The following is a 21,018-nucleotide window of genomic DNA, read 5'->3' on the forward strand; positions in this document are numbered from 1 at the left end:
ATATGTAGGTCACTTGATGGCAACTAGACAATGAATCGCCCCTACTACCACGGCACCCAAGTGACCCCATTCCCAGGGAGTCTAGCAATATACCCAAGGACCTCAATCGGCAACGTATCAGGCCCAGGCTGTTGCTGTTTCCTTGTATATAAGACCACTGGCCCGCGCGTGACTTTCCCCCACCACAACTTATCTTTCACGCAACCCACCTGCTCCACCGAGGCAAGCCTTCTACTCCCGTAGCAGGATCGATACGCGTCCTCAACCGCCTCGTCACTTACACCTGGGACGTGGAAGTTCTCAGCGCGACCCGGACCCCTCTCCTGCTGGGTTACAGCTCCAGCTCCAGTTGGAATATAGGTCCCCGCCCAGCTAAGACACGTGTTAAGTCTGTGTATAGCTTATTCATTAGCAGCTAAATGCAAGGTTGTGGGCATCTCATAGGCGCTGTATACCGAGGATCTTCGTATTGGGTCGAAGTGTTGGGTTGTGGGCCCCGGACGTGGTTAGGACAGTTGGGCTGCTCGAGCATGTGGCGCTCTAGCTCTTCGGCTGTGATGGGTCTGGGGGCCATAATTTGCCTTGATTTAATTATAGAGTGTGTGGAGAGATGCCACTGGGACACTTGGCAGAATGTGCGAGCCAGTAAGGTATGGATGAAAGAGTTGGGGAGAAGTGCGCTCAAGCCTGATGGACGGCAATGGAGGAAAGATGGCTAGGCAGGACCGGAATGATCTGGCCTGCTTTCTGGAGGCTATCCTATGACAAATCGATACTCGGTCAAATATCAGAGGATACCCTTATTTGATAGTTGCGTGACTCTCCCCGTACCATGGCTCAGGTCATGTCAACCAAAAGCCTTTTGACCATCACCACAGCGGAGTCCCGGTTTCAGCTTCTACCGCAAGAACAAATGCCAGTGGTTTATTAGACATTGGAAAACGTGAAATTCGTACTTTCTATGCCAGGAAACGACCTCAGTCAAAGAACGAAGGGGACAGTCTTCAGCCATCGTTCTTCCCAAACCCTGCAAATAGACTTCAAAGCTTCAACTGCATCGAAACCACTATCGCATGACTCAATCCCTCTCAGCCCACTCCCCCCTNCACCAATCTCCACCTTCTCCGGATCATAATCATCCCCAAAATCATCGGTCTCCTCCGCCGCGCTTGCAGCGAAATTTCTGCCCAGGGGCGATTCAGGTTGACCACTAAGGTCCTGCACGCTGCTGGCCCGCGCGTCGCTCCCCTGGATGTTGCCGGAGTAGTGGGCTGGCTGCAGGTCAAGCAACGAGGGTTTGAAAGTGAAATTCTCGAATTCGTGTGTGCCGGGCGTGTAGTTTGTTGGGTTGGGGTTGTCCATTCCAAGGTTGTGAGGTATTGGCTTCAAGAGCGTTGCGCTTATGACGGGACCAGGTTTGGGATATTGCAGGACTCTAAACAGAAGGAAACGCTCTATACGAGACAAACATCAGTCGTTATCGACTATATAGACGTCCACGAGTGCACTGCGCTGACACCTGGGCTAGGTAATTCTGATGTCAAAGCTTATGGTAGGTAACGTGGATAACCGTATGTGGAGTCCGAATATGGACCCCCTTTTGTTATTCGAGGAATATTCGAACCGCAAAGTATTGCCAAAATCTTGCATTCATAGGCCGGCCTTGCGAGTCCAATACTACACAGAAAAGGAGTTTCTTTATCAGGTCACCTATGCCCCGAGAGCGCTGGCACCTCAATCGACATATGTTATCTCCTTACTGCACAAACAGCTCATCATCAAATCAAACGCACCTATCGATACAAGAAGTCCTCACTTGTCTAATCTCATTACACCTTACTCGACGTAGTCTCAACCTCGTCCGCCTCGCCCGTATTCACATCATCAAAGTCCAGTTCCGCCTCAACCTCGTCCTGATCGAATGCAGAATTTCCCAGACCAGACTGGGATTCAAGATCGTATTCAGCATCGTCAGAATCAGCGGTTGTGTCGTGCGTTGCATTTGGATTTCGGCTCGTCCAGGGATAAATGTGCAGCCACGGATTGGAGTGCGGAGTTGCATGGCGCTGCATGTATGCTGTGTTCGCGGGGAAGTCTGACATCTTGAACTTGAGCTGTACTGCAAGGAGAGATGGACGGAGAAGATAGGACGTATTTGATGGAAGGTATAATGTTACTTTGATCATACCGCTGCTGCAGTAAGCGATTGACGGGTTCCGTTATCCCCAGGAAAGACTGGAAGCTCCGTGCCCTTATTTCGTCTTCGAAGGCGATACGTGTGGATGGAAAGTAGCAAAGAATGATGTCAGGCGGCTCCGTACCATGTCCTGAGGGTTCATGTGGTTCGGCTCGCCAATGGCTCTCACGTTGAATAGGGCCTATGTCCACAGTGCTGCACATTACCATGAATTCATACGAGGAGACAGGTCTAGACTCCCCTGGACAACGGCCTAGAATGCGCGGTGGATCTCCTCCCTTGTCGCCTCAACGTAGGATAGACCTGGACATGGGTATCTAGGTACTAGCATCCATATAAAAGTCAGCGCCCGCCTTCCGACCTCGCCTTGCATCGCCGCAGATAATCATCCAATCACTGTGTCACTATACACTCAGGACCATCAATACAGAACCAGAACCACAATGTACAGACCCGACTTCACCCCCCGCACGCCCCAAAACAGCATCTCCGAAGACCACCGCTCCATAATCGACCAGCTGGCTACCCTCCAACACGGTGGCAGCAGTCGCCAGGGCACCAGGCAAGACAGCGAGGGGGGTTCGATCACAGTTGATCGGCCGCTGTTTACGATGACCGGGGAAGCCAGACAGACTGCCCCTCGGCAGACGTCAGAGGGCGGTCATGCGAGCCGCAGCAGTGTGGATTCCGATGCTAGTGCCAGTGCCAAATCTGATGGGAATGCTGGGGCCGGCTCTGACGGGAATGCGCCGGCGTTCGCGAATAGACTGTCGAATGTTTTTCGGAAGGGGAGTGCGGATATCCGGGAGTGGAAGGAGGATTGAATGTGGTCTTATATATGGATGATCGGGATTGTATATTACATGGAGAGGTATATGGCTATATTTTCTTTCACTTTGTTAAACTTAAGCAGAAATTATGAGCAGAAGATATAATTTTCAGGTTACGCTTCTGATGACCGGCCCAGAACGACTACACCGATCGGTTTGCTCAGTGGTTCTCTAGGGACTGTATTTGATACATAAGCATTGGCGTCAATCGATTAGCAAATCCTGACGATGCATAAGGAATCCCTTGGTAATGAGAAAGTCGTCATTGAGCGGGAGCAGAGGAAATCGGGGCAGATAACAGCCCAGGTCCACTGACAGTTAGATGGAAGTCTTCCTTGTCAAGATAATATCAATGGCGGATGTGTCGTTTACCAACTAATTAATGACCTTCTCAATTAAATACAGTCTTATTAGGGTAAGTTCAATTGAGGAAATGGGTTTTGTTTGTATTGAGAAATGGCTGGTATTGCCTGCTATATACAAATGATCTCTCTCCCAGATGGCAATATGAAGAGATCATGAGGGTGTGCCCGCCCAAGCAGCGAACCAGGACAACAAGAAAAGGAAAGTTGATACCAGGATCCTAATAACATGTGCACACAGAAATCCATGATATCACATAGTATGAATTATGGTACGCATTGGGCAGCACGCATACTGGGATCAATGGCAAAGTTGAAACAGCAATTAGGCCTCCGCATCCCTCTTCATACCCTCCTGGATCCAATCCCCAGCAGCACGCCCCCTCGCATCCAACTCCTCGTCAGAAAGCTTGTTCAGTTCCAGATAGATATGCGGCTGTGGTGCATTCCTGCCCTCCTCGAAGCCGGGCCGCTTCAAGAGTTCGTAAAGCCATTTCTGCACATGCGGGAACTCATCAATGCTGGACAAGCCGCTGTATCCTGCCGTGCCCAGTTGTCAGCGGTTATATGGTACCTGCTTGTGTTTATACAGTAGGTATGGATGGTAGACTGCCCATGTGGGAGCACCTACTATAAGCAGCGACCCAGTTCCACAAGGCGATATCAGCAACCGTGACGCGGTCCCCAACCACGTAGCCGGAGTTGCTCTTCTCAAGATGGGTGTCGAGAACGCGATACAGACGGCGGGTCTCGTTGACATAGCGGCCGATGGCGTACTCGTGCTTCTCCGGTGCCATTCCTAATGTGAAAGAACGCGAATCAGGCATATCTTCAAACAAACAAATATACACCTGCAAGCTCGTCATACTTGCGAAATGATTTGCTTGGCCTTGCATTGGGCCAACTCCTCCCATCTGCCACATTAGCTATGGTATCAATTGTTGTCAGCGATAAACGACCAGCTCATCATCAGGCCGAAGTTGCCACGGGCAATGACGAGACTGACCCAATTGACCGTCTCCCAGTATTCGGGAGAGTCGTAAGGATAGGACACCTTGTGGTCTTTGTCGTACCGGGCCACGAGATACAGCAGCATACTGCCGCTCTCGAAAAGCGTAATCTTATTCCCATCATCGTCCTCGTCGACGAGAGCGGGAATCCGGCCATTGGGATTGATTTCGAGAAACCACGGCTCCTTCTGTTCGTGCTTGAATATATTGATCGGGTGCAGCTTTGGAGAACGGGGGTCAGTCGGCAATTCAAGACCCGCGGGACAGGGCATGGTACCTTGTATTCTAGACCAAGCTCGGCCAGCAAAATGGTTGGTTTCAGGCCATTTGGGGTTCCCTCGGTATACAGGGTGATACCAGTCTTAACTCCCATGTTCGGTGCCGAGATCGATTCTTTTGTGGGAAACAACACAATTTTTGTCGCAGAATCTTTGACTTGCCGCGGATTGAGGAAGGCAGTTGTTCTGTGATGGGAGGCAAGAATAAATGAGAGGGTTCCATGAGAATTATATACCGCCAGGATCTTCCTCGCCCTCTGCCTGCTACATGATCCTGGTGGATATCGTTTTCGGTCTCATAACTCTCCGCATGCAAGAATGCTTACGAATCCCGGTTTCTTCCGCGGATTTTTTTTATTTGTAATTCTTGGCCTGTTATTTCGAATAAAGGATATGAGGGACTGGCTTAGATCCTAAATGTATAAGCCTTGGTTGTATAAGCAAGGTGATTTTTGTCAGCACAGGTTCCGTCGGAACCAATGGATAATTTAGATACATGTAGTCAGTTTACATCATGTACGCTATGCCATCTATAGAAGTGCAGATGCATGCAGGTGCCATTGCCGATTTTCAATCAGTTGCTGGGGCTTAAACCCTCGCAATAGCGGAAGAACATACAAGCCACAATCGCTGGCAATGACGATTTTTCAAAAAGGAAGAAAGCCTCTCGCATCATGCCTGAGGCCCAAGCAAGGCTCCCAGAAATGCAGAGCTATGAATAAGTCCAAAATCAGTTCCGGATACTTTATGAGTCAATTGTATTGAGTTCATCGACCACATTCGTGCTCCACACCCCTATCCCCTTCGTGCTTTGTTGGTTGCAAATGCTGGCTTGATATCGGTTCCAGTCCACCTATAAGCTCAATCTCACGCGGGTTGCGATGAGGGCCATCAGCACCACATCAGCCGGAGGGCCGTTACGCAGTCCCCGCAATATGGTTCTCATGTCTGGACGGTCCCCCGCCGTTAGGGGTTTGGCCGCCGTTATGAGTTTGAAAAACAATTGATCAACCCTTTGCCCACACCACCCTCATGTCGTGTGCCTCCTGAGAATAATACAATAAGAATTATATTACTAGTATAACATAATATATTGTTTCCTTTTCCCCCCCTCCCACCTTCCCCCTCGGCCATACTTTTTCTCCCAAGGCGTCGGTGATCATGGTTAATAACTTAGGTACATCTGGGGAGTATTAAAAGCTAACAAAGTCGTTTTCGATCTTTTACAGCCTGCTAGATGCAAAGTAGATTGGCTATAGTCAGCAATCCTGATAATCGAGTCTCTAAACTGGACCAAGGTACAATGGTAGGTTCCCAAGTCCCTTCATTTCCATCCATCACGCCGGACCAGTCCACCCACTCCGACAAAGCCACTCCTCAAAAGAAGAGGCCTTCACCCCCAGCTCCTCAAACGAGCGGTCCATATCCTCATCGAAGGCCCCATAACAGACCTTATCCGCCGGCGCCACAGCAGCCCATTCCATCATCTCGGTAGCATCCTCTTTAAACGCCGGCCCAACCAAGGGCACAGTCAACTCTCCGAACTCCTCTGCGGTTATCGGCTCGTGGATCGCGGGCTGCCCGGTGACTTTTGTGAATGTCGCGACCATTTCTTCGGGTGTGACTCGCTGGCTTAGCGCGAGGTATGTCTTGCCGCTGGTTTTTGAGCCGAGAGAGAATACCTCTGCATTGAGTCAACGGGTCAGTCACTTTTCAACAACTGCGGTCTATCCAGTTCAAACGGGGGAGGAGAACTCACTTGCCGCGAAAGCGCCCATGTCGTGGATTGGATCGGTCCACTGTGCCACCTGGTTACTTGGGATGGGGATACGGAATCGTACCACCCCGTCCGCTATTACATTATATCAGTCTCACTGTAAAAGTGCCAAGCCCGACATATTCCAAAGTAACTTACATCGACGGTCGGTATATTGAGGCCAAACCAAGTTCGTATAAAAGAACCCTACACAGGCCTCGCCGTCAGTAAACCACATCCAGCTACACAAGACACCATGCAAGATCGCGAGAAACAAACCAGGAATAAGACAAGTCACCGCCGCACCGAGCCTCCCCCTCGCAATCTTCTCAACCTCGTGCTTATTATCCATATGATAGATCTTGACATATCGGCCCCCCGTCACGCTCACCATATCCGGCAAGCTGCTGAAGACAAAGTGCTTGACGCCGCACTCCTCCGCAGCAAGGACCATGTTCGTCCCTGCGTCAACCTCATGCTTCATCTCTTCTTCCTTTTCTAGGATCCGTCCGGCATTCCTCTCGGACGTCATGGCGAAGACGCCGTGCGCCCCTGCGAATGCGGTTCGGAGAGAGGACTGGTCGTATGTGTCTCCTGGGACGAGAGAGAGGCGGTTGTCGGGAGTCTGGTGGTCGGTGAGGAATTGCTTCGCTCTGCTGGAATTTGGGTCGCGCGTGATGCCTCGGACGTGCCAGAGACCTCCGTCTGGTGTGTTGGAGTTCAGAAGGGCTTGGATGACGCCGCTGCCTTGGTTGCCTGTGGCGCCGACGACGGCTATAATGGGGAGGGTGCTTGGGGGTGACATTTTACTTGGTTCCCGGGAGTCCGATTGCAGAAATATGAATATAAGAGAGGGATCGCAGGGCTGAACAAATCTCAATTGTTTGGAGTAGGACGTAGGAAGATACTAGAAGAGTACAGCTTTTATGGTCTGCTGCTTCGGGCTTGGGATTGATATATCTAGATATTGGATAAAACTAGCCAATCAAGTCCCGTATCGAGGTTATCTCCCTTACTAAAGCCGGCGAGTTCCGCGGAACGAAGTTACCCCGCAAATTAGCAATCGGACATTTACGACAATTCGTCAGATAATCGGACCGTGTCTCCACGGATCCCTATACATAAGTTACCAAGCATAACTGACAGCGTGGCTCCGTGGAGAAAAAGCTATCCAGGGGTACGATGGACTCGAGTAATCCACCAAGAAAGGTATCTCTACACCTCGTATCTAAACACATTAGTTAACGCTCTTTTGAGCAGGCATGCGACCTATGCTATACCCGCAAGCTCAAGTGCGACGGGCACCAACCCCGTTGCTCCAATTGCGTCACCTATGCAAGAGAGTGCACGCATGCTGCTGCTCCCCGTCGCAAGAAGCCCAAGGTACAACGTCATAGCGCCACCCAAAAGCCGGATAATCCTTCAGCGCCAAGAAGCCAATATCATGCGATGCATCGGGCCAAAAGGATCGGGGAGAAGCCCGTCAGACGGGAAGCGGAAGCGCAGGTCGCAGCTGGATATCAAGCAGCAGATGACTATGGCCATGACGAAGCAATCGGCTCGGGCGCGATGAAACTCCCCCCACTGCAAGAGGCCATGGCCCTGGTTGGAATCTTCCTGAGAACATGCAACTCGGTCCTGCCGCTTTTCCACACAGACACGCTTCTACGCATGGTCGGAAAGTGTTACGCCCTTCGACCGCGACAGCGCGACCCGGTCGTTTGGGCTGCCATCAACGTCGTCTTCGCGCTGGCAAGCCAGCATATGCCAAGCGCCTCTATCGAAGATGGGGTGTTTCAGCACCAGACCTCACGCACGGCCGAGTATTATCTTAGCAAAGCACAATCTGTCATGGCGACGGTGATGCAGAGCGAGACCCGCCTCTTGAACATCCAGACCCTGCTGGGGATGGTAATGGTGCTGCAGACCTCGCGCGACCGCACTCCATCATTGATGCTGATATCCGCGACCATGCGCCTAGTGCACAAGCTGGGCCTCCACGACCGCTCTGCATCGGCACATCTAGACCCCGTAGCACGCAGACAGCACGCCCGCGTGTTCTGGATAGCATACATCCTCGACAAAGACCTCAGCCTGCGTGCCCAAATACCCTCCATTCAAGCTGACGACGATATAGACATCGACTTACCCTGTTCTTCGCCAGTGACCCCGGAAGACAACGACCACACGGCCGGCACCGTAGTTATGACAGACGGAAAAGCAAGCATGAATTACTTCCTGGCCCGTATCCAGCTTGCCAACATTAAAGGCCGCATATATACATACCTCTACTCCAGACGAGCCCTGAACCAGAGTCCCCTGGACCGTATCACGGCACGACAGGGTATAAGTCTCGCACTGGATGAATGGCGCGCGTCCATCCCGCTGCACTTCAGCGCCGCGGTCATCACACAAATAACAAAGAACCCCGCGAATCTGGGCTTCTCCGTTGTCCTCCACGCCAGCAGTCTGCAGTGCATGATGCTCCTCAGCCAGGCGCAGGGCATGGACGAGCAATGGGTAACAGGCGTGCAGAACTACAGCCGTGGAGTAACAAGCGCCCTCCAGCTCCCGCCATGCTGGGAAATCCTTGTGCAGGAGGCGCGGGCTTTCATGCTATTGTTTCAAGAGGTCTGGGCGGGTGCTTGGTTCCGCTGGATCGCGGCGTGCCCGTACGCGTCTGCTGCGATGTTGCTGGCCGCGAATAATCTTCTCGACGTCCGTCATTCGAAAGTTGACCTGGATATGGGGCTCGTTGATGCTGCGCTTGTCTGGCTCGATGAGATTATGGTGGAGTTGGCGTCAGATGCTATGAGGCGGTTTCGGGGAATTTGTATGGAGGCTGTGAGGACGGTGAAACAGAGACGCGCTGTGTATGCTTTGGCTTGAGGTGGGGAGATTATATATATCCAATGTGTCAATGCAGTGCGACAGACAGTATGCTCATCCTGAGGGAGCGCAATTCTAGCCTGCGGTTTTTGACTTCTTTTATCCTTTTATCCTCCAGTCTAGACAATTGTTTGAGTGCAGAAGAACGTCACCTAGTTTTGATAATTGGTGGTTGCTGATACATTAAAAAAAAAAACTAAAAAGAAATGCTCACAAGCGGACTTGAACCGCTGGCCTCGTGATTACCCGAATTGGATAATTGTTGTTTTTACTAGTCACGCGCTCTACCACTGAGCTATGCGAGCTGATTGGTTGAACAAGTGTCATTTGGTTTGATACAAAAGTTAAACTTATTTTTCTCCAAAGGACCAACCATGGTTCTCAGTCTGCGACGTACAGAATCCTTGCTGGCAAATGTTCTCTTATATAATCCCCATAAAAGCATGAATCCAGTCTAGTTACTAATAGCAATCTGTTAGCTGACCCTGATGTCAGTCAACTCCATTGAGCAAGTGGCATATGCTTCCGCGTCCACTGTATGGCTGAATAGACTACCTTGTGAAACACATATCCTTTTCACTTGAAGGCTTCTGCTGCCAATACAATCTTGACAACACTCTGGAGTTCAACAAACAATTTAGTGTACTCAACATCAGGTAGCGCAAAATACAATTATTCACTCGTGCTCCAAATACCAGTCTACCCTAGGTCTAGGTACAATCCAAAAAAAAAAAACACACTTAACCCCCAATACTTTTCAATCAACAACCCCTCAGACCAGCAGACCCTAGTCCTCCTTCACCCAATCATGCATATCCTTCTCCTTCCCCCGCGTATTCGGATTCACCCCCTGCAGCATCGGATTCCGCACCTCCTGCTGCTCGCCCGTCCACACATTCTCCGGCATGTCGTGCGCATGCCCGCCGCTCCCCGGCATATTGGTCGTCCCCTGCATGTTGCTACTCATCCGGCGCGGGATGTTGCTTGTTTGCATGTTGCTGTCGCGCATGTTGTTCGCCTGCATGTTGCCCAGCGTGCCGGAGTACTCGGCGGGGCGGACGCGGCGCTGCTGCGAGCGGTTGTAGGAGAATTCGTCGTCCATAAGCTTATATTCCGCGGAAAGATGGAGTGCGATGAATATGAATCTGTGTAGGAGACGGCTTGCAGCTGATTTGGATCTGGTTTGGTAACGATATGGCTGATTTGGAATTCAGGGTGATTTGCGAGGAAGTGCGGGCGCCGTTGATAGAAATACTTTCCAGGACTTCTTCAACTTCGAATGCGTACACCGTTGAAGTCCAGGTGGCGGTTGGTCTAACCATGATGTCAGGTATACCCGGGTTACTCTACTGTGACTTGTTGTTGACATAGATGCCGGATGTATTATCCATTGCATGAATCTGGGTCTTCTGACGCGCATTATACGCGACGTGGCACGGAGAATGGTTCGCAACGGGCTTTTGCACAGGATGGAGGATTCAACTGCTATTTTGTATTGGTAAAGGTCGTGCTATCTAGCAAGATATCAATGCCGAGTGAATCCATACGTGGACGTTTTGGGCCCCAAATAGAATGGGGACTTTTCTGCAGGTGTAATCGCTATTCGGTGGTATTATTCAGGACTTGCAAATAACATATCTAATCACTCTATTTCTCCACTTGTAGCTTGTAGGTACAGCTGTTCTTCATCATACTCAAAACACCACAGAGCGCCTTACATGGAATCAACCTCATCCTCCTCCTCCCCAATGCCATGCTCATACGACTCCGGCTCAACACCGAACTCATCATCGTCCTCCGCCTCCGCATCGACATCATCCCCCTCATCTCCACCTCCCAACACATTCATACTCCGATAAAAAGGATCACCAGCCGTCGTGCCGTCCCAGCCAGGCCTGGCATAGTGGGCTGGGGGCTCAAGGTACTCGCTGGCGGGGTCATTCTGCACGTCGCTCATGTCGGGCAGGGTCCCTCTTCCCAAGGGACGTATTCTGTGCTGGGAGCCGCTGGTGACGTTGTATTGGGTGTTTTCGCTCTGGGGTTGCATTGTATATGAATAATTCCAAGTTGGAAAGAAGAACTCTGGCGAGAGGTATGTGGAATCTGGTAGGGTGTTGTTTGACGCTCTGTGGCACTTGGCGGCGTTGCAAGACAGATACTCAGCACGGATGGTTGATCCTGTGGTTTGTGCGGATACGTCTATATTTTAGGGTTGTCGGTGTCTGGAGGATACCTATGATATGGTAGATAGTGGCGGTGGACCTAAGGCTGACATCAAGCAAGACACGATCCACTCGCCACCTGTTCCATGGGTTATGCCAGTGCTTTCCCCGGGTAAATCTTAAGCATTATTGGACACCAGTATGACAATTCCATTTCTTTTCATGTTTATGTTCATGTACTCGAGTCTTACTCCCAACTGAATATCATTAGTGCTTTGATATTAACAATCAAAGAAAATAAATTGAGTATTGCATGGAATAATAAATACAAGTACATAATGCATTCCACAGTCGAAATCATTTCAAATTCCACTTATTGAAACCCATAATACCCATCCCCGGCCTCCTCACCCCGATCTGCCGCACCAGTACCTCCCATCTCATAGCTCTCCGGCTCATCAACCATATCGGCATGCGCATCCACATCCGCAGTCTCATCCGCATTGCCAGAGACAACGGCCTCATCCTGCTGTGCCGCAGACGGGTTCATGCTTCGCGCCATCGGGTTCGGGATCAGGCGGCCGTTAGTGCCAGAATACATGTACTGGGGCGGAGCCTGCTGGCCCTGATACCAGGGTGGCTTGTTGGGCATGGGAGCGGCCATCTGTTTGGCTGGCTGCATTGTGCTTTCTGGTGTGGTTTGGGTTAGGCGGTGCTGTCAAGTGTGTGGATGAAAGAGAGTTGTGGTGAGTTGTGCGGTTGGTGGTTTTGACTTGGATTTTCTCACACCTGAATCAAAATCACTAGCTTGTCTAGAAAAATTTGATTGCTTGAATAGCCGGGATGTGATGCGTCTTATGTGCTAGGGTGGCTTCAATGATTCTTTGGCTTACTGGGGAAGGTGGCGGCTGATCTAACCCTGATCTCAGTGAGATGGACAACCCTAGGTCGGGAGCTATTGCCTCGCACGTTGGGAGCAATTCTAGGTAGATATGTGAACTACGGCGCCTCTTCACTAGTATCAAGGATTTGACGTCTACCACCATCAGTCTCGAACCTCTAGTTCCACCCGCTCATAGGCTGTTTCTGTGCATGGACAGAAGTGACCTCGGGAGGTACAGAGGGGTTGTGGACTCGGAGTATTCGGATGATGGTCAGTGGTTGCTGGGTTTGTTTGTCTTGATGGTATGAACCTTAAAGCTATCTTCATATCAGTATACTGGGCACGATGTTGGATACCGTATATATGAGAAGAAGTCTCAATTACAAGTGTACGAGGGATGACACTAGAACCTGTATGATGATATATACAGCTTGATATTGTATCAATACACCTGAAAGGTTGCATTGGTGGCGCTTGATCTAACCTTGATATCAAAATTTGGTGTAAAGCACGTTTTTCAATGTTCATGGTAGCTCTAACCCTAGTTCCCATTCTCCTCGAAATTGACTGGTCGATGGCGATTATCTGCCGTAAGAATCTATGGTTGCGTGCCGCGACTGAGTGGGACATGACAATAGTCGTGGTCCGTAACGACGATACTGGATCTGTGGGGTTCAAGCTCCATCTGCTCCATTCCAAGTATTGATGCTCCACTTGATGTTATTCTCTCCACGTGGGTCTTGGGGTTAATTTAAGGTTTAGACTGATGGATATGAGGTTTTTGACCCTTTTTCTCCCGGGCAGTGGGGACCGTGTTTGAAAAAAACAGTTGTGTTTAATACAGTCTGCAAGTTCGTGTATTTCACCAACTGTCGCTTGCGGGGAATGTGTGTTCCGCCAATGTCGGACATGTTCTTCCGAGGACGCTGTGGATATTCAACAACATTGGCAGTCCATACCAACCAGTGCAATGAATAATAGACTGCCGCCGGGGTAGGTTCGATGTTCCGAAGATAGCGACATAGCAGAGCCAACGGCAACAGCCAAGTATGATCAATCCTCGAAATGCCCGGCGACATGGTGTGCAACGGCTGCCTCGTCGCCCTCAAAGTCACCACAGACCGGACAGACCACAACCACAGTTTCAACGACCTGCTCTTCCTGGGCCCCTTCGAGGCCGTTTTCACGACTCCCGCCCTTCCCTCTCCGCCGTGGCTTCGTGATGTACGCATCCAACCCAATCGCCTGGGTGGGGGGCTCCGGAGCATCCCGAGACCTCGACCCAGTGTTGCGGAAAGTTGTATTTACAGGCCCTGTCGCTGGAGAAGATTCGGTCTGTCCACTAGCTGACGCTGTACTTGCCATAGATTGGACTCTCCCGACCCGGCCATCCGTAAGCCGGACTTTGATGCCGCGCGGGTGGTTTCCCCGCGTGAGCAATGTGGCCACCGTGCCAGCGACTGTGCGACCGGTTGGCTGATCTTTTTTCAAAACGATGTTGACGCTTGCGCCGGGGATGACGTCTTTGGTTGTTGGTACTGGCGGCATCCTGGCATTAACAGAGGTGTTGGATTTGGTGGGAAAGCTGTGTGTGGACAAAAGGGAAGAAAATTCATGCTTACTAATTATGCTCAGCTGGTGCTGCGGTCACGTGCCCGTAATGCAGTGTATAAGCAGAGGATTAACATCTACAACACTACCAGTATTCTATACCATAAAGGTATGGATTAATTGCACGGGGTAGAAAGCCCAGTCTGAGAGTCTCAACATGCCTCGGGATTACACCATGCTGATGGCTTGGTAGTAATGAGTCCAAATACAACAGTCGGATGCGGAAACCTGATACAACCAATATTTTAATGCGGTAGTATCTAATTCATTTTGCTATGGAATATGATTGGAAGAGAGAAGCTCTCAGAATCCGGCAAGCAAGCAGAGTCAGACAGGTCCTAGTAGTCGAAAAAGTGCACAGAGCTCTTTGTAGGAGCGTTCCCATCCCCAATACTCCTACTAGCGACAATCAGCGTATCCCGATGGATATAAACATCCTCCAGCACAGCCTCAGCCCCCGTCCCAATCGTAAACTTCTCCGTCTCAGGGTGAATATAATTGTCCGACCCAATGCACAAATCCATCTCGATCAGTTCCTGTTCCTGCGTACCAGCCACCGTTAAGAAAAAGCACGGCCGCGGCCACCCGCGCGGCTCAAGGAAGCACGTAACGACCCAGCCCGTCTCCGCGTGCACGAAAACAAGCCAGTTCCGGAACGGGTCGAGCACGATCTTCTCGTGCATCCGCGCCTCGCTGAAATGGATGTGCAGGGTGTTCTTGTCGCCCGCGACAAACTTGCCCTCAGAGTCGTGCTCGTATTTCGTTATCTCTGCGGCCCATGGTAGACCGGGGACTTTGCGGCTGTGGACGATCTCCGCGAAGGCTGTCCCTTTTTGGCTTGGGAGGTCGGAGAAGACGTAGTTTCGTGTCCAGCCCGGGCGGGCCGAGGTCGTGATGGAAAGGGTCTGCAGGACGGTTCCGGTCTCCGCGTCGATGAAGGTGTGTTCTTGTCGGGTGTTGTTGTCGTCAATGGACTTTGACATGAAGAGGGCTTCGCGGCCGCGGACAAGGCATGGCCCGTGGAAGACTCCGTAGCCGGCGGCGGGCATGTGCATGTCCCTAAGCCAGGCGCCTGTCTTCAGATCATTCACGGCCAGTCTGGGTCGATCGGCTCCGCCGCGCCGGTAGATCTTGCCGTAGGCGATGGCAAACGGAACGGTGTCTCCCTCCCCCTCTTTCTTTTCCCGTCGCTGAACTAGGTATCTGGACCAGATCTCGTGTCCTGTTTCAAGGCTGAGCACGTATTCACTCAACAGCTGGAACTCTACTGAATTTGCTTCCGATTCCGATACCGGTCCCGGGGCCCTTTCGAGGATGTACAGACAGAGGTCGTCGGGGATAACCTTCGCGACGAGGACTTTCCAAGGCTGGTATTCCCGTTCTGTAAAGGTTATGTGGATGCCGTGAGGGGCGCTGTTGCTGTCGTCTTGGTGGTCGAGGCGCCGCCAGCAGATTCTGTTCCCCTGCAGCCAGGCCGCGATGTCTCCTTCCACGGATATGTAGGAGATTTCAGACGGGCTGGTGTGATGGCTTTCGCTCAGTGGTTTGCCCCACATCCAGCGCTGGTTTAGGGGTGTGTCGGCCGGGTCGGTGTTGGCAACTTCAGGTGCATCACTGTCGCTCTCATTGCTCGAAGGGGAGATGGTGGCCATGTTGGTGTTGGCAGTGTTCGACATTGCTGCGATGATGGTTGGAGGCTGGATGGTTGAAGGATTGATGGATGAGGAGGAGATGAGTGAGTGGACGAAGAAAAAACTAGGATATCCATACTACGGAGATGGCTATTTGTACCGAGCAATCAAACGCCCATAGAAACTACTGGCAAAGTTGATTCCGAGCTATGGCGGGGTATTCAAACGGACCATCCCGCAGTCGGCTGGTTTGCCAACATGCTAGAGTATGAACACCCAGCCATGATACGCTGGAGCTAGGTGTAGAATATATAAAGGTAAAAGTTTATTATATTAATACCGTAAAATTACCATATTTAAGCTAGATTTATTATTTATAACTATTATAGCGTGTATTTTAAGTATATATTACTAATCTAATATATAACCTTATTATTACCACCCAGCCAAGCTTTTATTACCACCCTTAGTAAAAACTAGGTGTACATACTTTACTACACCTAAAAAATAGATATATCGCGGCAACGTATCCACTGGATTTCAGTATAACAACACGCTAGCTCCAGCGTGTTCGGGGGACAGCCGACTGCGGGATGGGAGGCACCTTGCACCTCCAGCTCTCTGCGAGACCCAGCCAAGAACACTGATCTTTATAGGAGAATAAACGTCTTGTGCATGATATGCTTGTTGTCTTCTGGGCTGTTGAGTTGGGTAATTGATTCAATCCAAGGGTGAAATAACATTGAGCTCTACTTCCTCTACTGCATGGATGGGTACTATAGTATCCCAACCCTCTAGGATATTCATGGATAGGAATCAACTTTTCCCTTGCAGTCAACGCTCTATAGCCTTCAAACGCTTTATGAACGGGCTAGAATATCGTTGAGAATAAATATCATAGTCTGACAAAATCATTCACTTGGTTCGTGGTGTGTTGACCACTGAAGCAAAATACCCATCGCAACTCTGATAGTAGAGACTCACCTGTGAATCGGCCAAGGGCTTTAGTCCAGCCTTTTGTGGCAATTGCCCATTTGATCTCCACCTCCGTCTATATCAGTACATGTGCCCAGTCTTGCGGTAAAAGGGCTGTTGACATGGCATTAATCCCTCTACGCCTTCCTGTACAGAGTGACCTGCCATGATTGTACCTATAGGACGTACATGGGGCATTCTGCAGCAAGGTAATGATGGGTATCAAGCGGGAGCAATTCAGGCCTTGTCCTAGGTACGTAGTCCTGTAATTCCCTCCGAACTGCGGAGCATGCACGAATTTTGACCATTAACTCTACGCGACAATTGTGGGGCAATTCAGACTTCAGGCCGAAGTAAGATCTTCACTAGACTGTTCAAGATCCAGGGCGATCTGCAGATCCATTGATCTATGAAGACTATGATCTAAGAATTGCAGATCATATCTCCACCACCAAAACAAACAGTGACGACACATTTCGTCAATCGATTGAACCCAGCAGCTGGCTTTAGCAGCAGGCCTGAGAATGTGGTTGGGGCAGCCAAAACGAGACGCAAACAGCTTATTTACTAAAGTCAATGTAGTGATACACTCCGCGCCAACAGCATTCACTCCCTGCGTAAACCAATCATTATCTTGAGGTATATACTCCGTAGGCTTAGTCTCACAGGATATGGAGAGTCAACTGCTGGTGTCAGGCGTAATGCGTTGCTTACAACAACCTGCGGCACTCTTGGCTGTTAGGGCTTCAATTGAGCATCTACCTATAGCAATAAATTTGACTTATTCACGCATACTTCAACGCCTCTTTCCATCAATTGGCCGGTTGGTGTAGTTGGTTATCACGTATCGTTAACACCGATAAGGTCGCCGGATCGAGCCCGGCACTGGTCATTTTTTTGCCCAATTTTTGTCTGCGCCAACCCTTTTTGACTCTTCGTAAGGGAATGCCATGTTGCATCACGAAGAGACGTCTGTTTATGTGTTGCAAAAGACTTAGCAGATGCGTTTCCCTTCCCTTACATCCTTGGTATATGGTTATGCCTACGCTCTGCTTAACTACCATCACCGCCCAGGTCGATGTCATACACATGATTCTATTTCGCGTTGTAGATGCTTGACCGGGCAGTCCACAAGAACATAAGACTGTCTCTGGGGCGCTGATGGTACCAAGTCTAAACAGATTGCCCTTTATCTGGACTTATTGCGGCGCGTAAATGCTATATCAAAATATGCGCTTCCATCCTTGCTAGCTAACCTTGGAACATATCCCTAGGTCCGAAAGGTGCATTAGGTATTTTCGGCTCTCTGCACTGCATGTCCGGCTTCCGGGGCCATATGAAGTGGTGGCCGAGAAAGGCTGTCATTGTGCGGTCTGTGTAACATGCCCCATGCCTTGGTTGGCTCATTCCATCGCAGCATACCACGTTAGATCAACGATGAATCATCAACTGTCCAGTATTTTTCTTATACGCATGTTATCTTACTAGACTTTAAGATAAGCCGGCCATAATCTAGGTATATATGATGCATAGACTAAAATTTCCAGCAAGGTATGGTATGCAAAGAGCAGCTGTAGGCCAGCAAAACCATGGATTCTAGATCTGAGGTTACATTCCACTGTCTATGCGTCTCTTATATACCGGTTATACCCTCCGCTATCCAACAAATCACGATTTATTTAAACTGTCTTTGAACATGTCTAAAGCAAAGCCCATGACTATAGCCGCAGTAAGCAGTACACTGGGCGCTGGCTTAGCCCTACTCTACTCAACGCCAGCCAATGAGAAAGAATCAGTGAACATTCCCACCCCCCAGTCCAAGTCCTTGCCATCTCCAGATGAAGGCCTCGTCATCTTACCAAACGCCCTCACCGAAAACAACACCACAACCGCTGCCATCCAAGAAAAAACCCCTCCCCCAGTCTCGCCAATCGGCATCCTAAAATACGGCAACCCAGGGCCCATCAACGACAAAATCACCGCCATCTCCCTGCACGGCGCCTACGACCGCCGAACCCGCAACCCCTACTGGGTCGCCGAGCACCTAACGCGCGACTCCGTGTCCAGCGTAATCGGGCGCCGCAAGAACAATTTCCGGCAGGACCCGTCCATCCCCGCGACGTTCCGCGCCCGGGTCTCAGACTACAGCAAGAGCGGGTACGACCGGGGCCACCAGGTCCCCGCCAACTCCGCGCGGTGGTCGCAGGAGGCCGTGGACGAGACGTTCAAGATGTCGAATATGTGTCCGCAGGTGGGCGAGGGGTTTAACATGCACTACTGGGCGTATCTGGAGGACTTTTGCAGGAATCTTACGAGCCGGTACCCGTCTGTGCGGGTGATTACGGGGCCGCTGTACCTGCCCGCCAAAGGGGAGGACGGGAAATGGCGGGTTAGCTATGAGGTTATTGGGCAGCAAAGCGCTGGCAGTGGCAGTAAGGATAAGGATGAGGAGCCGTTGCCGAATGTGGCGGTTCCGACGCACTTCTATAAGATTATTTTTGGGGAGGAGGAGAATGATGATCACCGGATTGGGGGGCAGGTTGCGGTGGGCGCTTTTGTGTTGCCGAATGCGCGGATTGCGAATGATAGGGATCTGGGGGATTTTGAGGTTGCGCTTGATAATGTTGAGAGGGCGAGTGGGCTGGAGTTTGCGCAGGAGCTTAAGTCGAGTCAGAGGAGGCGGCTGTGTGAGGAGGTCAAGTGCGATCTGAAAGTGAAGGATTTCAGTGATGCGGTTGAAGATGTGACTGGGTTGATGGCTGGTGCTAAGATTTGATGAAGCCGATGAAGGCATGCTGCTGTTTCTGCTATATTGCATAATCCTGTTATGATCTTGGACACAGGCGGGGGTTTCCCCCATGCTTATGGATATACATCTCGTCAACATGACCGGCTTGTGGTCTAGCCATATATTTAAATGCGCTGCTGGACTCAAAGACCAAACAACGTGTCTAGTTTACCAAACTCCAATTTATGTCATTTTCTTTGGCTATGGCGAGATGCTGGCAATTGTCTCCGGTCCTATACTTGCTTGGCTTTCTTTAACGACTTCTTTCCAAGGTTAGTACATAAGATTAGGGTTCCAATATTTAAGAGTCACCTATCCAGTAAAACGCACACTATCTATTCTCGTCTATAAGGAGAAGAAGGCCGGGGTGCTCCATCTAGAACCCAGTTAATCCCATCGACAACAATCTCCGGCTCGGTCAACTGGACGAAGTGGCCACTCTTCGCCGCAAAAACAAGCTCGCTCTTCGTCGAGATTTTCAAAAACTCCCTCATAAGACCCGCACTCTTAACATCGACCGTCTCAATCAACGCCCTCACATGGCGTCTCTCCTCCTCCGTCCCATTCCCTCTAGCAACACCCGCCCTGTACAATCCACTCCAATCCCTGCTCCTCGTGCCCGCAATCACATAAACCGGCTTGTCGCCTAGCAATGGCTGTTTCTTCCCCAGCTCCTTCTTCCGCAGCGTCTCAAAACTAGACAGGTAATTCTCGTCTTCTTTGCGCGCAATCAACTCATACTTCTCAGTTGCCTCAGCCGCCTTGAAGGCCGTCCACTCCTCCACCGTCAACTTGTGATTCGCCTCCACGCCCCACGCAGCATACGGATCCACCCCCGCAGCAACAGTCCAGAGAACCGGGTCATTCACGTCCATCACCAACGGCGCAGTCTCATGGTTCGCGTCAACGAGCACCAAGCCCGCAATCTGCTCTGTCGTGGTCACCGGGCCCTTAAGGCTAAGCGCAATGAACTCGTGTATCACCACGCCGGCCCAGGAGTGTCCGACCAGGATGATGGGGTTGCGGATCGGCGCATTCTCAATCAGCAGCGAGAGTTCGCGGGCGATGGTCTCGGCCGTTGGAGGGTTCGGCGAGGACTCGGAGTTGTTGTAACCCGAGCGGTCGTAGGTGTAGCTTCGCTGCGAGGGACCGAGGAGGCGTGTTACGGCTTGCCAGTTTAGGGCGTCGCTTGCGACGCCGGAGATGAAGAGGATTACTGGCTGTTTGGAGTTGGTTGGCTCGGCGCCGTGGGTGTAGAGGGCTAGGGAGTGGGTGCCGATGTTGACGAGGCGGGTGGTAGGTGGGAGGGATGTGGAGGGCATTGTGAATTAGGCTAGGCGGAGAGCTCAAATACATTGCGAGATGAAGGTCCGAGTAAGCAGGTTATATAGCAGACTAATATGGTGTTTTGTTGATTTGTCAAGTTTGCAGTGGCCAGTGTGAGGTGATCTAAGCGTGCAATGTAACATTGATTCGTACAGTGATTGGTCCATTCTAACACTAACTGAATGTTTAATCTATTATCTTGCTCTGTGCAGTGTGGGCTTGTTTGTTTGGTTGGGATGAGATCTGATTGGTTCTCCTGTGTGTCTACAATCACCTCATGGCCACATGGTCTTTAGTGGCATACTGTATTTTTAACCAAG

The 21,018-nt window shown here is 50.7% G+C and overlaps 12 protein-coding genes across 12 annotated transcripts; 3 read left to right on the forward strand and 9 right to left on the reverse strand.

Moving 5' to 3' along the window:
* Positions 1-44: 44 nt before the first annotated feature.
* DSM5745_00996 (uncharacterized protein) lies at positions 45-574 on the reverse strand (the record flags this gene model as incomplete). Its single annotated transcript, XM_026743012.1, has 3 exons — positions 45-134; positions 210-372; positions 456-574. The coding sequence occupies 3 exons, from the start codon at positions 572-574 to the stop codon at positions 45-47; spliced, it is 372 nt and encodes a 123-aa protein (XP_026608857.1).
* A 2,066-nt stretch (positions 575-2,640) lies between these two features.
* Positions 2,641-3,021, forward strand: DSM5745_00997 (uncharacterized protein; the record flags this gene model as incomplete). Its single annotated transcript, XM_026743013.1, has 1 exon — positions 2,641-3,021. The coding sequence occupies one exon, from the start codon at positions 2,641-2,643 to the stop codon at positions 3,019-3,021; it is 381 nt and encodes a 126-aa protein (XP_026608858.1).
* Positions 3,022-3,714: 693 nt separating this feature from the next.
* Positions 3,715-4,671, reverse strand: DSM5745_00998 (uncharacterized protein; the record flags this gene model as incomplete). The annotated part of the gene is made up of 3 exons (XM_026743014.1): positions 3,715-3,929; positions 4,021-4,315; positions 4,396-4,671. 3 exons carry the CDS (start codon positions 4,669-4,671, stop codon positions 3,715-3,717), a joined length of 786 nt encoding a protein of 261 aa, XP_026608859.1.
* A 1,343-nt stretch (positions 4,672-6,014) lies between these two features.
* Positions 6,015-7,238, reverse strand: DSM5745_00999 (uncharacterized protein; the record flags this gene model as incomplete). The annotated part of the gene is made up of 3 exons (XM_026743015.1): positions 6,015-6,361; positions 6,437-6,529; positions 6,593-7,238. 3 exons carry the CDS (start codon positions 7,236-7,238, stop codon positions 6,015-6,017), a joined length of 1,086 nt encoding a protein of 361 aa, XP_026608860.1.
* A 377-nt stretch (positions 7,239-7,615) lies between these two features.
* On the forward strand, positions 7,616-9,322 carry DSM5745_01000 (Fungal transcription factor regulatory middle homology region; the record flags this gene model as incomplete). The annotated part of the gene is made up of 2 exons (XM_026743016.1): positions 7,616-7,642; positions 7,694-9,322. The coding sequence occupies 2 exons, from the start codon at positions 7,616-7,618 to the stop codon at positions 9,320-9,322; spliced, it is 1,656 nt and encodes a 551-aa protein (XP_026608861.1).
* Positions 9,323-10,109: 787 nt separating this feature from the next.
* On the reverse strand, positions 10,110-10,424 carry DSM5745_01001 (uncharacterized protein; the record flags this gene model as incomplete). Its single annotated transcript, XM_026743017.1, has 1 exon — positions 10,110-10,424. One exon carries the CDS (start codon positions 10,422-10,424, stop codon positions 10,110-10,112), a length of 315 nt encoding a protein of 104 aa, XP_026608862.1.
* Positions 10,425-11,036: 612 nt separating this feature from the next.
* Positions 11,037-11,369, reverse strand: DSM5745_01002 (uncharacterized protein; the record flags this gene model as incomplete). Its single annotated transcript, XM_026743018.1, has 1 exon — positions 11,037-11,369. The coding sequence occupies one exon, from the start codon at positions 11,367-11,369 to the stop codon at positions 11,037-11,039; it is 333 nt and encodes a 110-aa protein (XP_026608863.1).
* Positions 11,370-11,857: 488 nt separating this feature from the next.
* Positions 11,858-12,166, reverse strand: DSM5745_01003 (uncharacterized protein; the record flags this gene model as incomplete). Its single annotated transcript, XM_026743019.1, has 1 exon — positions 11,858-12,166. The coding sequence occupies one exon, from the start codon at positions 12,164-12,166 to the stop codon at positions 11,858-11,860; it is 309 nt and encodes a 102-aa protein (XP_026608864.1).
* Positions 12,167-13,420: 1,254 nt separating this feature from the next.
* On the reverse strand, positions 13,421-13,915 carry DSM5745_01004 (YwbE family protein; the record flags this gene model as incomplete). Its single annotated transcript, XM_026743020.1, has 1 exon — positions 13,421-13,915. One exon carries the CDS (start codon positions 13,913-13,915, stop codon positions 13,421-13,423), a length of 495 nt encoding a protein of 164 aa, XP_026608865.1.
* Positions 13,916-14,316: 401 nt separating this feature from the next.
* On the reverse strand, positions 14,317-15,654 carry DSM5745_01005 (uncharacterized protein; the record flags this gene model as incomplete). Its single annotated transcript, XM_026743021.1, has 1 exon — positions 14,317-15,654. One exon carries the CDS (start codon positions 15,652-15,654, stop codon positions 14,317-14,319), a length of 1,338 nt encoding a protein of 445 aa, XP_026608866.1.
* A 2,626-nt stretch (positions 15,655-18,280) lies between these two features.
* On the forward strand, positions 18,281-19,360 carry DSM5745_01006 (DNA/RNA non-specific endonuclease; the record flags this gene model as incomplete). The annotated part of the gene is made up of 1 exon (XM_026743022.1): positions 18,281-19,360. One exon carries the CDS (start codon positions 18,281-18,283, stop codon positions 19,358-19,360), a length of 1,080 nt encoding a protein of 359 aa, XP_026608867.1.
* Positions 19,361-19,707: 347 nt separating this feature from the next.
* DSM5745_01007 (alpha/beta fold hydrolase) lies at positions 19,708-20,694 on the reverse strand (the record flags this gene model as incomplete). The annotated part of the gene is made up of 1 exon (XM_026743023.1): positions 19,708-20,694. One exon carries the CDS (start codon positions 20,692-20,694, stop codon positions 19,708-19,710), a length of 987 nt encoding a protein of 328 aa, XP_026608868.1.
* Between the last annotated feature and the right edge of the window lie 324 nt (positions 20,695-21,018).

Source organism: Aspergillus mulundensis (assembly GCF_003369625.1).
Source record: "Aspergillus mulundensis strain DSM 5745 chromosome Unknown scaffold_0, whole genome shotgun sequence".
In the NCBI taxonomy this organism is placed as follows: domain Eukaryota; kingdom Fungi; phylum Ascomycota; class Eurotiomycetes; order Eurotiales; family Aspergillaceae; genus Aspergillus; species Aspergillus mulundensis.